Raw genomic sequence first — 14,899 nt, forward strand, 5'->3', positions numbered from 1 at the left:
GCTCTGACCCTTCTGCACTGCTTCAATGAAGGTTAAAGGAAGCTCGAGGAACAGCACCTCATTTTTCAATTGGGCACTTTACAACTTTCCGGATTCAAAATTGATTTCAACAACTTCAGATCATATCCACAGCTCCCATTTTACCGGACAGCGGAGCTCCTCTACACCCATCTTTTTCATCTGTCCCATTACTACCCCTTTTTGCCTTGCACTATCATCCCCTTTGTCATATAATCACTCCTTCCCTCCACACTATTACAGACCTTCTCTCTGGTTCTTTCCTCCCCTCCCCCTTTTTTTCCTGGCACAATACTTGCTTAAAAACTGTTAAATCTCTAGCTTCATTCCTGGTTGATGTTTGTTTATCACTTCATATTTAAACAGAATTTATTATTTGGCTCTCCTGTCCGGTTGTCAAATCTTGTTAAAATGGTTTATGATGCGTCTGCTGACTCCTTTTTCTTACCATTTTTAACATATTTGGACCTTCTGAATGTTGTTGAATGTTCAGCTATTGTTTGGTGCAGTCAAATACCATTTCAGTGTTGAATAATGGAATATTCAACTGTTTTTTAGTGACAGTAAAGTGTTATTTACAGGCAGTACTTAGGCCAGGCCCCGGGGTGAACATTTTAATATTAGTTGTAACTGAGGGCTTACCTACCTATTGGGCGTATTCTGAGTATACAGACAATATGAAATAATCATAGATCTTAAGTTTCTCCAGTGTTTGTAACACCCAATAATTATTGATTAACTTTCATTAATCTGTTCCCTATCTGATTTAAGGAGGTTTTATGTTGTCAATAGATTTAAAAAGAGTAAAGTGCATCTCTCTCTTTTTAAATGTCATTATCCAAGAGAAACAAATCTCTACACATTGTGGCAGCTACACATAGACATGGATAAAGATACAGAACAAGAAACACACTCCGATGCAGACAAAAAGTCAAATACTAGTCTTGCCCAAACATTATTCCCCATCTTTTTTGTTTTTTTCCCTTTTCCCCTTATTCTTTCAATCAAAATGTCAAATTAATTATGATTATTTTGTGCAGTAGTATCCAAAATTAAATCACTCTTGTGCCATAAGAAGCAGCAAATACACATTTTGGTCCCTCTCTTTCCTAACCTCCCTCTTTCCCTCCCCCTGACCACTGAAAGGACATATTCCAGTAAATTGTACCTGCTTGTCACTGATTTTTCTGATAATGATTTGTGTTATGAATGGAGTCAGCAATATACCAGTCTATTGAATGACCTTCACATAAAGAGCAACTCAAATCTTCAACCCTCAGGTTTCTAAATGTTCAGTTTAATGGGAACTTCAGTGTTACAACAGAAAAGATGACAACAAGAAAATGATCTATTCATGGACTTTAAAGTATTATCTTTTTAAGATTGAAAATATAGCACAAATGCAAAGCTTAAAATAAGCAACTATTGTTGCTTTATTATGGGTTAGTTAGAGTTGTTCTTAAACTGGACACTTGGGATTGGGACTTGATCAAAAGTTAGTGAGTACCCTTGACCGCTGTATCGTGGTTTGAATGGTTTAAAAACCGTAAGTGTGCCATTAAAAGAGTTGGGTTTATGCACAAATTGGATCTACTCTCTCTGAATTCCATACCTCAACCAATCAGTAGGGAAGCTGCCTTGTCAGAAAGAGCAACATATCTCTACCTACATTGCTCTTAATGTACCTCCTCGAGTCTATTTTACTAGTAACATTGGCAGCCAGCGGGGAAGAGGTCACCCGCCTATTCTCGAAGCTGGAAAATAGTGCACGACACTGGGAAGAAAAGAAAAGTACTAAAAGCAGGAGAAATAAATAATAATTTTTTTTTTTTTTAAAACTTTAAAAAAAAACTCAACATGCCAGCTTCACGTTATAAAATCAGTACGTCAGCGATGCATATGTTCATGAAATGTACTATGTAATGTTAGACAAAGTAAGAGCTTCTAACTGTATGAGATGGGATCTTCAAGTAATTTTGTTCATTAGTCTTATGCAGCTTTAAAAAAATAAACAGCCCACTCATAAGTGATATTCAGACTTGAGAATCCCAAGAGATGTGTCATGCCTTAAGTCAAGACACGCCATTCAATCCTTTTTCACAAAGGCCTAACAGGAACAGCACATAACAGTAACAAAAGCCTGGATTTTACTGTACAATAACACAGCAAGGAATTTGATACAACAACAACTTTATTTATATAGCACCTTTAACGTAGTGAAATGACCCAAGGTGCTTCATTGGAGTATTATGAGACAAAAAATTTGACACCAAGCCACATAAGGAGAAATTAAGGCAGGTGACCAATAGCTTGGTCAAAGAGGTAGGTTTTAAGATGCGTCTTGAAGGAGGAAAGAGAGGCAGAGAGGTTTCGTCAGGGAATTCCAGAGCTTAGAGCATAGGTAACAGGAGGCACGACCACCAATGGTTCAGCGATTATAATCAGGGCAGAATTAGAGGAGCGCAGACATCTCGGGGGTTGTGGGACTGGAGGAGATTAGAGCTAGGGAGGGGCAAAAGGCCATGGAGGGATTTGAAAACCAGGATGAAAATTTTGAAATTGTGGCACTGCTTAACTGGGAGCCAATGTAGGTCAACAAGCACAGGAGTGATGGGTGAGCGGGACTTGGTGGGAGTTAGGACACAGGCAGCCAAGTTATGGATCACCTCAACTTTACGTAGGGTAGAATGTGGGAGGCCAGCCAGGAGTGCATTGGAATAGTCAAGTCTAGAGGTAACAAAGGCATGGATGAGGGTTTTATTGTGTTCCGAACACAGATGAGACTGCACACAGAGAGGTTAAAGTAACAGTGACCTCAGTCTTTAATAAGACACTCCAGAGTGAGGAACAGGCCTTAGGGGCCGGCTTATATACAGTGCTCCCAAGGGATGCTGGGATCCCTTGGGACTTCAGGGGATGAGCTCCCTGGTGGTGGAACATGGGAGTGCATGCTTTACAGATGCACAACAGGTTTCAGCAGCGGATGAGCTGAGGAAAGGGCGGAGATGGGCGATGTCACGGAAGTGAAAATAGGCGGTCTTTGTAACGCTGCGGATATGTAGTTGAAAGTTCATTTCAGGGTCAAATATGACACCAAGGTTGCGAACAGTGTGCTTCAGCCTCAGACAAGTTGGGGAGAGGGATGGAATCAGTGACTAGGGAAAGGAGTTCATGGCGGGGACTGAAAACAATGGCTTCGGTCTTCTCAATATTCAATTGGAGAAAATTTCTGCTCATCCAGAACTGGATGTCGGACAAGCAGCCTGACAATTTAGAGACCGAGGAGGGGTCGAGAGAAGTGGAGGTGAGGTAGAGCTGGGCATCATCAGCGTTCATGTGGAAATTGAAGCTGTGTTTTCAGCTGATGTCGCCAAGGGGCAGCATGTACATGAAAAACCTTGCATGATAACATTAGTGACAGTAGTTTCTAGACTCTAATGTGTTTTGGCCATTGTAATTTATCAGAGTACAATGCCATTTTGTTGAGATATGGCCATTTCACCTTGTGTTGATCTTGTGACAGGTTGAGAAATGGCCTGCTGTCTCAGAGAGACTCCACATTGTTCCACTAGGTAGATAAACCAGACTTCTACCATATACAATATAGTAGTTAGTAAGACTGCAAGCTTGTGATCCTGTCTTAAAAATTGCACCAGCAGCCAATCTGAAGTGATCTTAATCTGAGTTAAGCTGAGAGAGCTCAGTTTTCCATATTTGTTTTCTGGAACATACCTATAGTTTTAAATATTTTTTAGAAAGCTTTAAATGACTTTTAAAATAGTTGCAAAATATAGCATGGCTTCCTGGCTTCTAGATATCTCATCATGACTGTTCTCCTTTCAATAACCTTTCACTGAAACTAATTTTTCTGTAGGTCTTATTGAAGGTTGGGAGAGATGATCAAATTGTTAATAAGATTGAGCCTCAATACAAACTAGGATGATCATTTTTTATGCGTTTGTAATGATGCATTGTCTCAGATTACCTTGCAATAGATAATGCTTGACTAATAGGGGCAGAAATTGCCCTCCGCCCAAAACAGGGCGCACCCTCTGTTTTTTAAAGTTTTTCTCCACCGCAACATGTCGATATTCAACACTTTGAAGTTTTTTTGGGCTGGGGGCCCTTGCATCGCGTCCGCTGCCCCGACCAGTCATCGGCGCTGCGCTGATGGTGTCAACATGTCGCTGATGTGTCACAACGTGTGTCCCCTTCACGCTGCGAGCTCTGCATATTTTTAAGTTAGGTCCACTGGGCTACCAGGGAGGGTAGCCCTGTTGGCGGCCCGGCTGAACCCAGGGGCATAATTGTTAGGCCGACCTGGCAGTCGACTGACAAGAAAAAATAACACGGCCACGCAGTGCACCTTTCCCTTTAAGGGCGGCCGAGCCGCCATACCACAGAGTGCACCGACACAAAAAGCTGTCGGGGGCACCAATTGGTGGCGGGGCTGCTCCCGCGGGGGAATCCTGGGAAAGGGGCCATTTCCTGAGGGGCAATTTCATGAGGAGGTCCCCGCCGGTCGGTAAGGGGTTGGCGCGTGCACGCTACAGCGGGAAAATGGGCGGAGGAATCCCGGGCACCGCTCCAAAACTCGAGGGCAATTTACAAATTTGCGGCCCCTCCGTGGAGAGTCATCGGCCATTCCATGCTGCTTGTGGCTGCCGCTTTCAGGCGGCCAGAGGCCTTATTGGGAGGGGCAATTTCGGCCCCACCATATCTTGTTGTTCTAGATATGGGACAAAATTCTCAAGGCAGTAACGAAACAAAAACGTGGGAATGAACCAAAGTAAATTTACTGGTGATTAAAGGGATCAATGGCTGTGCTGGAGAATGGAATAGTTTCTCATTGGGTTCATAGAAACATAGAAGCATAGAAAATAGGTGCAGGAGTAGGCCATTCGGCCCTTCGAGCCTGCATCACCATTCAATAAGATCATGACTGATCATTCCCTCAGTACCCCTTTCCTGCTTTCTCTCCATACCCCTTGATCCCTTTAGCCATAAGGGCCATATCTAACTCCCTCTTGAACACATCCAATGAACTGGCATCAACAACTCTCTGCGGCAGGGAATTCCACAGGTTAATAACTTTCTGAGTGAAGAAGTTTCTCCTCATCTCAGTCCTAAATAGCCTACTCCTTATCCTAAGACTCTATCCCCTGGTTCTGGACTTCCCCATCATGGGGAACATTCTTCCCGCATCTAACCTGTCCAGTTCCGTCAGAATCTTGTAAGTTTCTATGAGATCTCCTCTCATCCTTCTAAACTCCAGAATATAAAGGCTCAGTTGATCCAGTCTCTCCTCATATGTCAGTCCAGCCATCCCTGGAATCAGTCTGGTGAACCTTCACTGCACTCTCTCAATAGCAAGAACGTCTTTCCTCAGATTAGGAGACCAAAACTGAACACAATATTCCAGGTGAGGCCTCACCAAGGCCTTGTACAACTGCAGTAAGACCTCCCTGCTCCTATACTCAAATCCCTTAGCTATGAAGGCCAACATACCATTTGCCGCCTTCACCGCCTGCTGTACCTGCATACCAACTTTCAATGACTGATGAACCATGACACCCAGGTCTCGTTGCACCTTCCCCTTTCCTAATCTGCCGCCATTCAGATAATATTCTGCCTTCGTGTTTTTGCCCCCAAAGTGGATAACCTCACATTTATCCACATTATACTGCATCTGCCATGCATTTGCCCACTCACCTAACCTGTCCAAGTCACTCTGCAGCCTTTTAGCACCCTCCTCACAGTTCACACTGCCACCCAGTTTAGTGTCATCTGCAAACTTGGAGATATTACACTCAATTCCTTCATCTAAATCATTAATGTATATTGTAAAGAGCTGGGGTCCCAGCACTGATCCCTGCGGCACTCCATTAGTCACTGTCTGCCATTCTGAAGAGGACCTATTTATCCTGACTCTCTGCTTCCTATCCACAACTGATGTCAAACTAACCGGTCAATAATTACCCATTTTCTCTCTCCCTCCTTTTTTAAAAAGTGGTGTTACATTAGCTACCCTCCAGTCCATAGGAACTGATCCAAAGTCGATAGACTGTTGGAAAATGATCACCAATGCATCCATTATTTCTAGGGCCACTTCCAATTGTGACTCTCCTATATTCACATGCTGGAAATCAGAAATAAAAACAGAAAATGTTGGAAAAGCACCATAGGACAAGCAGCATCTGAAATAGAAAGATAGATTAACAATTCAAGTGGCAACCTTCATCAGAATTGGTCCAGTTTCCCAACCAAATCCTTCACCCATCTTTTAGTTTCAAATACTGACTGATCTGCTTCCAACTCTTTCTGTTTTTATGTCATTGTTTTAACAATGTGTTGTAATAATGTGTCTGTCTTGCAGATGTTTGAAATTTATATTCTCTATAATGTATTTTAGGTTTCTGGATAAAGGTGAGGTAATTTTGTATTACTAATTGACACACACTGGAAGATAACCTGAAATTCCCTCATTTTTACTGGTTTCTAGATATCCCATTTACTTTCAGAGAACTGGTCACCCAACGATGATTCAATTGTGGAGAAAAACAAGATGGGGAATCCTTAATCTCTTACTGGAATATAGTTTTGTCTTCACAAAGTTCAGAGCTCAAACAGTACAGTATTCCATTTCGGGACTTACAGCAACTTGTCTCCAAAAGTATTTAACTTAGTGAAAAAAGACAGGTTCGTTTCTAGAAACATGTTGAAAGGAAACTGAATTTGTATTACCATTAGTTTTTTTTGTTTCGAAAGATATGGCTCTGTGAGTTGAGGTTGTTCTTGGTCAAGCTTCATCAGTTCTGCAGCAGTGTTTACTAAATGTCCTGTGTGAAGGAAATACAAAGAAATATGATTTCAAACTATTATATCTTGTACAGTGCAGTAAAAGTTTTAACCGAACACTGAAGCATCAGAAATTATTCCCTTAGCAGGTACAGCTTTTGGTCTAGTAAAACAGGTTCTTCATTACTATTTTATTAGGAAGGTTCTGCCGAGGTTTGAAATCGTAACTGTTCTGCGGAAAACTGTAACAACCAAACTTAAATGATTGCATTATCGTCATTTCTTTTTTAAGTGGATCATATCAAGTGCTGTGCTTTTAAGCAAAATCTTCTAGCAATTTTTTCAAAAGCAATAGAGATAATTTAAGTGAAGTTTATTTGACTATGTAATGTTCAAATGAAATGTGCATTATTCTGTGTGAATTGAATTTGCAGTTGCAATTTGAATACTCATCCATATTGTACAATATGAATGACTAATATCAATTTATGCAAAATGAGAACAGAGCAGAATCATAAAGGCTGCAGAATTTGGTGCTATTCCAGTTTGTTCAACTAATGTTGCTTTCACATTACCTCCTATCCCTTCATCATACCATTGAAAAGCATCTTACGCAGCACAAAGCTGCAAGTGCTCTGGTTAGAATCATTGGGCCCGAGTTTGGTCAAACCTGAGTTCCGCCCATTTACCATCGAAAAGACTGCTAAGATCCTGACGGTACTTTGGATGGAAGTTTGGTGAAAAAAACGGAAAAAAAACACCGGCGGAAAAAATAGGCGTTACATGCCGATTCTGGACAGCACCGGTGATAGGTCGGATTCTGGGCGGCAAATGCAATTCTCGGCAAAGTAACGCTGAGGCTAGAGTCGGGTCCAGGGACGGGAGAGCGCAAAAATAAATCTTCAACAAAAAAACAAAACATGACAAATCCTTCAGAGGAGCCTATCAAACAAAATTGCTGCAAAAGAAATAAAGCAAAACCGTATCACTAACCTTTTCTTGCAGGTCTTCATACCTACCATTCAGGTAAGACCTGCTTCCGCGCGGCGGTCTTTTCTCCTGCTGGAGCAGAGGACCGCTCGGATGAATCTCGGGCGGGAGGACTTTTTTCAGTGTTGCACGCAGGCGCATACCAGCAGACGCTCACCAGCGGTCTTCTCACACCGCCAGCGTGAGGGCCTCACTAAACTCGCTCGGAGGGGAGAGCGCCGAGTAAACTCGCCGGCAGTGGGTGGTAGGTTGACCAAATTCGGGCCCAAAGAATGGCTTCCTTCTGTCCTGTAACCATTCAGCCCATCAAGTCTGTGCCAGCTCTCTGCAAGAGCACTTCAGCTAATCTCACGCCCCTGTCCTTTCCCCGTAGCCCAGCATTTTTTCTTCCTTTAGGTACTTGGCCAATTCCCTTTTAAACTCCCCAATTGAATCTGCCTCCACCACCCTTTCAGGCAGTGAATTCCAGTTAAGTAGTTGATAGAATATGGGCAGTGGAGTTTTGGATTATTCTAACTCTCTCACCAAGACCCGGTCACACATTACCTTTGTGCTCCCAGTCCATCAACAGCTCAATTTAAAAAATTTTATCCTTGTGACCAAATCCCTCCATAACCTCACCCCTCCATATCTCTAACTGCCTTCAGCTCTGCAGCTCTTGGATATCTCTACATTTCTCTAACTTGGCCTCTTTTCCATCCCCCAGTTCCTTCGCCCCCATCATTGGTGGCTGTGCCACCAGCTGTCTAGGCCCCAAGCTCTGGAATTCCCTTCCCAAACCCATTTGCCTCTCCCTCTCTTTCATCTTTTAAGCTGCTGCTAAAACCTATTTCTGACTAAACGTTTGGTCACCTGTCCTAATGTTTCCTTCAATCCATATTATGGATTGAGATCAATGATTAAAGATTGTTTTTCATTTTTTTTTTGTCACCTTGAATTGAGCCTCAGAAATGGCATAATATGCCATAAAGCTGAGTTCCAGTTTCATTATTAAGAAATTATAAAGGAGACACAGAAATGCGCCCTGGTTTATTTTGCTCTGGAGTGACAGGTGTTTGAATACGTATTGATAAAAGGTGCAGCAATGGCAAGAATTCAACCAAAATCTTTAGGGATACAGAACGGTTCTAAATAAACCAAGAATTCATCCATTTTTAAAATGCTAGACTTGGAAATTTTGTAAATCAAGCAGAACTGATCGTGTCAGTGGATAATATTCTCGCCATACAATTTGGGTTAAACTCGAGTTTGTATAAAATATTTGTATTCAAATAAATATTACTGTAAGAAGCATGAACTTCAGATTGCTGAGCATTTTCTGCTCTTATATCTTTGATTACCTAGAACACTGACAGGAACTAGTACCTTTTTTAAAGTCACATGATTTCACAGGAATATGGCAATAAAGCCACATTTTAGAGCCCTGCTGGTAGTGAGTGGGGTTTGAGAGTTTGGACACGCAGGCCCATGTGCTAGATTGGTAGGACAGTAGGAAAAAGTGAGCAGGGAAAGAAAAAATGAGGTAATGGCTGGTACGAGCCTCAATGACTGCCCCACCTGTGACAGGGACTGTGGTTCTCGTATTGGACTGTTCAGCTACCTAAGGACTCATGTTTAGAGTGGAAGCAAGTCTTCCTCGATTCCGAGGGACTGCCAATGATGATGATGAATTGGAATAGTAATGTGCAGATCAGGCCTCATGCTGAATTTCACGTTCTTTTGGCAAGCCCTACCCAAGACACATACTTATTCTATGCAGAGTAGGCAGATGACTAATTAACAGGCCTGGCCTGCAAAAAAGTTGGATTTTTAAAGCTGGTATTGGTTTGGAAAAGTTGCTACAAACCTTATATTTGTTTCAATAAGAACTGATACTCAGTTAAATTTTATTCCTTACATTCGTTTTCTTAATTTGGAGGACACCAATTTTGCTTTTTAAGATTAATTTTCCCTTTTTTTAACAATATTACTAGTTGCTTCTGCATTTGAAGGTCCAGCAATCAAAGTACTAAAGACAGCAATTGTTTGGGGGGGGGGGGGGGGGGGGGATTACAAGTTATTCAAATTTTAGATGAGGAAGACAGGTTTGTGAGAGTACACCAAATTTAGGTCTGACATTACATGTGTATTGTCAGTACCGTCACTCACAATAATGGGCCCAGACAGTCCTTCCTGGGCATCTCAGAGGAGATCTGTCTCCTAATCTCTGCTTGCCAAAGGAGGCTGCCACTTAGCTATGCCTTCTCCTGCTGAGCTGCAGACAACTTGTATGATAGAAATGGCTCTTCCCATGGGTGTGAAGGTCACTACTGAATTAGATAACTTTGCTGTAGGATCCTTCCAAGCTACCACTAGTGACAGATGCCATCTCAGTCAGTCAGCTGTCCCCCGGTGCACCAAACTAGTTTGCAAAGGGCCCACATGCTCATAATTTTCTCTCTGGAAAATGGGCATCGGGTTTACAAGTGGCAAGGTTCTCAAGTACAGAGCATCATAGGTGTCACTCATGTATTTGTACAGATTATTGAGCCTAACTGTTCCCTCCAACACCCCCCCCCCCCCTACAGCTTTGGCAAAGGCTGATAAATGTTTTAAACCTATTTTGAACCTTTATAAAGGTTGAAACAATATCTGTCCCCATATTCAAACACATGCATAAATGTTCCACCAAAGAATATAAATACTTTGAAGGACAACTGATAAATATTAATTCTTGTGCTATCAGGGATGGGATTCAGTTCCCAGATTCGGATCGATCAGTCCACAAATAGTGCTGGAGAAAATGTATAAATATTCCCCATATCAAAGCACAGATCAAAGCCCTCTATTACACCAGCAAGAAAGTGTATGCAGAATTGTCACTGTCCAACCTAGGTTTAGATATCTCTCCATAAACTACCTTCTCCCCACCAAACCAGAAAATCAGATAGATGCATACTTGTCATGGAAGCTAGATGATAATTGGAAATAATAAAGATACGGCTCTAAGGTGGCCTTACCCATGTTCATGCATGGTAATCAGTCAGATCCAATCAAATTCAACTGGATCTGAACATATTCAGCTGCAAAAAATACATTTTAAGTCCTGTTTAGTCACAAAATAACGTGTAAAAAAAATTATATACCTAATAGAAAATTCCCAACTTGGAGAGATCCTTACAAATCATGAAACTTTTTGAAATATACACATAGCTCTGAAAGCTGTCCTGAATGGATAACTTAATTGTGGCAGAAGTAAGCTCCATGCAAAAGGTTGAGAAGATGTGAGTGTTTAGCTGAAGACAGCAACATCAGCTTTGAGCCTCTGGAAGCGAGCCAAGGGAGATGAATCTTTGTTAATGCACAATCTATAAAATAATCCTTTTATTACAGGACTACGGTTTTCATAAGCAGCCCCAATGCAAGGCTTATTATAGATCATTATCTTGAGGTTTTCCTTTAAATTGACTACCATTGATGGCACTCACTTGTAAGGCTGTTAAGCTGGAAGTACTGCAGATGTTACTTGGTTGAATCCTTTGGAAAAGAAAAGTCCTGGAACAAGCAAGTAAGATCGGTCAGAGAGAAATCAGAGATTGAGATGAACTCAATCAACCCACAATCTTAGTAGTAATACCAGGATTGCGCCTACCAATGCCCTGCAACACTGATCCTGAAAGAGTTTGTGTGGTAAGTGGGAGAGCACCTCCCATGCATGGACCAACTGGTGCCCATGCCTCTTGAGCACTACTACCACATGCTGCCTAAAATTCTGCTGCCTACTACCCTCATGCCTAGTCTCCCACATCCCAGACCCCCTTTTAGTTCCCATATCGGGCATCCAGCCTACTTCCCTAATCTGGCTACCCTTCCCCCAACAGAGGACAGTATGGCTCAACTCACCAGGTATACCAGATTTTAAGCTTACATGGATCCCTTAATGGCCAGGAAAGTAGGAAATCACAGTGTAGAGAGACCCCACCCTGTCCTGCTCCTTTTGACATGGCTGGTCTTACGGGAAGAGGCTCTGCCCCTTATAAGGTTAACTGGATTTCCCAACTAAGGTCAGGATCAGTCTTGGCCTTTTTCCAAAGTCTTAGAGAGGGTGCAGAAAATATTTGAGAATGATTCCAGGAATAAGGGACTTCAGTTATGTGGATAGACTGGAGAAGCTGGGGCTGTTCTCTTTAGAGAAGAGAAGGTTGAGAGGAGATTTGATAGAGGTGTTCAAAATCAAGGAGTCTGGATACAGTAGATAGAGAGAAAAACTGTTCCCATTGGCAGAGGGGTCAAGAACCAGAGGACACAAATTTAAGGTGATTGGCAAAAGAACCAAAGAAACATGAGGAAAAACTTTTTATATAGCGAGTGGTTAGGATCTGGAATGCACTGCCTGAAAGGGTGATGGAGGCAGACTCATTTGTGGTTTTCAAAAGGGAATTGGATAAGTACCTGAAAGAAAAAAATTGCTGGGCTACGGGGAAAGAGCGGGGGAGTGGGACTGGCTGAAGGGTTTTTGTAGAGAGCCGGCATGGGCTTGACAGGCCGAATGGCCGCCTTCTGTGCTGTAACCATTCTATGATTCTCTGGCTAGACTTTCGGCTCATTTATCGCCCATTTAGCACCCATATAAGAGCTGAAATGCAGGCTATCACCCATATTGGCTGAAAAAGTGGAAACGAGCGCCCGATTATGGCCCATTTAATGCCAGCCCAACTTTCGGCATGCTGAATGAGCTGCATCGTCCAGCCTACTTTTTTTAAAAAAATGACGTCATCTTTGTGCAAGGTCGAGAATAGTGCTTATAATGGAAACGTGCGCCCGATTATGGCCCAGATTATCGGCGAGCGCTATTTTCGGCATTTCACCCACAATTCGCCCAAATGATCGCTGGCCCAAAAAGACACTGAAGAAAAGCTGCAATAGCTCTGCACTACTCGGCACTACGGGGAGGATCTGTCGTAAAAATCTGTCAGGAGAATCAATTTGTGAGTGATTTTAAGGGACTTTTTGACTCTTGCCAATCTAATCACATTTGTATTTGTTGAGGACAAATGAAGGACAATTATAGTGATGGGGCCTGTAATTTCTCAACTAGTATTGATCAATAATCACATGCTGCAGAATAGAGATGGGAGAATAAAATGAGAAAAGTTACATACAAGTACTTGCTGTTAATAAATCATGTATCTTTTCCCCCTCTGGTCCATTGTACAAGTAGAAGCAGAACAAAGGTATGTCATCCCATGAGGAAGGAAATGGAGTTCACCTCAGTTGGCTGACAGATTTTATTTTATAAAGCAACAGGGGCTAGAATAAAAGAAAGGTTCTGTAATGTTATTGATGGGGACCAGGTCCCCTGTTCTCTCTGTCAACCTCTGTGGGAAAAGTTCTTTGCCTGAAAAAAACGCACATGCGCAGAACGGCTGTTGCTATGGAAACCAGCCTTGTACGACTCAACATATCACTAAGGCCCATTTCACATTACTAAGGCTATCGCTAAAATTAAAAAGGTGAAACTAGCAGTTTTTAAAATGGGCGATATTCCAGCGATCCTGAAAAATAAAAAAAGCACTAAGGCTGGAAATATCACCCATTTTTGGGCGATAGCAACCATAGTGGAAAGTCTATCCCATGGACTCCCATGAGAGTTTCAGTAGGAGTCTATGGAACACTGAGGAATTTGGCAACAATATTTTCCAATGCAAAACCAAACTCGAAGGGAAAGAATCCCTCCAGAAATGATGACAAAACCATGCAAAAAATACGATCAGACAATCAAGTAGAGGTGTCACTGGATCTAAACCATTGCCTTTTTAGTCATGACAAAAATGTAAACTACAGCAATTACTGTTCCCAAATATGCATGGAAGAAAAACAAATAAAAATGAGACCATTTTTGGTTAAAGCCACCATCACATTGAAAGAGATGAATGAGAAATCATGGTCTTTCCGAATGCCATGAAGCATGTGAACACATAACCTGCCTAGAGGAATGAACTTGGCAAGGAATGAGATGATATTCATGTTAAACAAACAAAGAGCTCCTCTCCAAAAATAGAATGACAAATCTTTATAAAATTGGAAAATTCTGATAACTATGAACATAAGAACATAAGAAATAGGAACAGGAGTAGGCCATATGGCCCCTTGAGGCTGCTCCGCCATTCAATAAGATCATGGCTGATCTGATAATGCCACTTCCCTGCCCATTCCCCATATCCCATTATCCCCTTATCATTTAAGAAACTGTTTATTTCTGTCTTAAATTTATTCAATGTTCCAGCTTTCACAGCTCTCTGAGGCAGCGAATTCCACAGATTTACAATCCTCTGAGAGAAGAAATTTCTCCTCATCTCTGTTTTAAATGGGCGGCCTCTTATTCTAAGATCATGCTCTCTAGTTCTAGTCTCCCCCATCAATGGAAACATCCTCTCTGCATCCACCTTGTCAAGCCCCCTCATAATCTTATACATTTTGATAAGGAGGAATAGCGTACAGATTTTTAGAATGCTAGTGGCAGGAGGGTGCATAGTACAGGTTGAACCTCTCTTATCCGGCACCCTCGGGAACTGGCCTGTCCCGAACGAGAGATTTTGCCGGATGAGGGGAGATCACGTGTTTAGGTGGACTGCGCCTTTAAGTGCAGTTGCTGGGGTAAGTGTGTGTGTGCACCGATTGGCTGGACCGACTGTCTGACAGACAATCAGTGTGCAGGGGGCGCTGAAGAGCCGGCGAGCCTCGGAAGAGTTGGTGGGCCCTGGGAGGCCTCGAAGAGTCGGCAAACCTTAGAGTCAGCGAGCCCAGAAGAGTCGGTGGGCTGAGAAGAATCGGCCCCACTCCCTGGAGGGAGCGCTGTGCGGAGGAGCGGCTGGCCCGAGGACTGTGGCAGCAGAAGTTCCAGCAGGGCAAGGAGGAGGCAGCTGATTGAGGAGAAATTATATTGGTGAGTAGGAGTGCATTCTGAGCATGCGCCACCTGGTAGCCGGGAATGGTCCAGGACGAGGGGTGGTGCCAGATAAGGGAGTCTCGAATAGGAGAGGTTCAACCTGTAATAGACAAGCAAAATATCGTTCGATGGCTGTGATAATTAGAGCTCAACCTGGACTTGCTG

At 42.5% G+C, this 14,899-nt stretch overlaps 1 protein-coding gene across 5 annotated transcripts in view; it reads right to left on the reverse strand.

Annotated features, from left to right (window-relative positions):
* Positions 1–14,899, reverse strand: part of gdap1l1 (ganglioside induced differentiation associated protein 1-like 1) — an 86,026-nt gene that overhangs the window by 12,289 nt on the left and 58,838 nt on the right. For 4 of the 5 annotated variants that reach the window (XM_070896100.1, XM_070896097.1, XM_070896096.1 and 1 more), the window contains one exon: positions 6,763–6,857. The exons of the other annotated variant lie outside the window; for it this stretch is intronic. In XM_070896100.1, coding sequence (XP_070752201.1) covers positions 6,763–6,857 — 95 coding nt within the window. The remainder of the gene's footprint in view (positions 1–6,762; positions 6,858–14,899) is intronic. 5 annotated transcript variants of the gene reach the window in all.

The sequence above is a fragment of the Pristiophorus japonicus genome, chromosome 12 (genome assembly GCF_044704955.1).
Source record: "Pristiophorus japonicus isolate sPriJap1 chromosome 12, sPriJap1.hap1, whole genome shotgun sequence".
In the NCBI taxonomy this organism is placed as follows: domain Eukaryota; kingdom Metazoa; phylum Chordata; class Chondrichthyes; family Pristiophoridae; genus Pristiophorus; species Pristiophorus japonicus.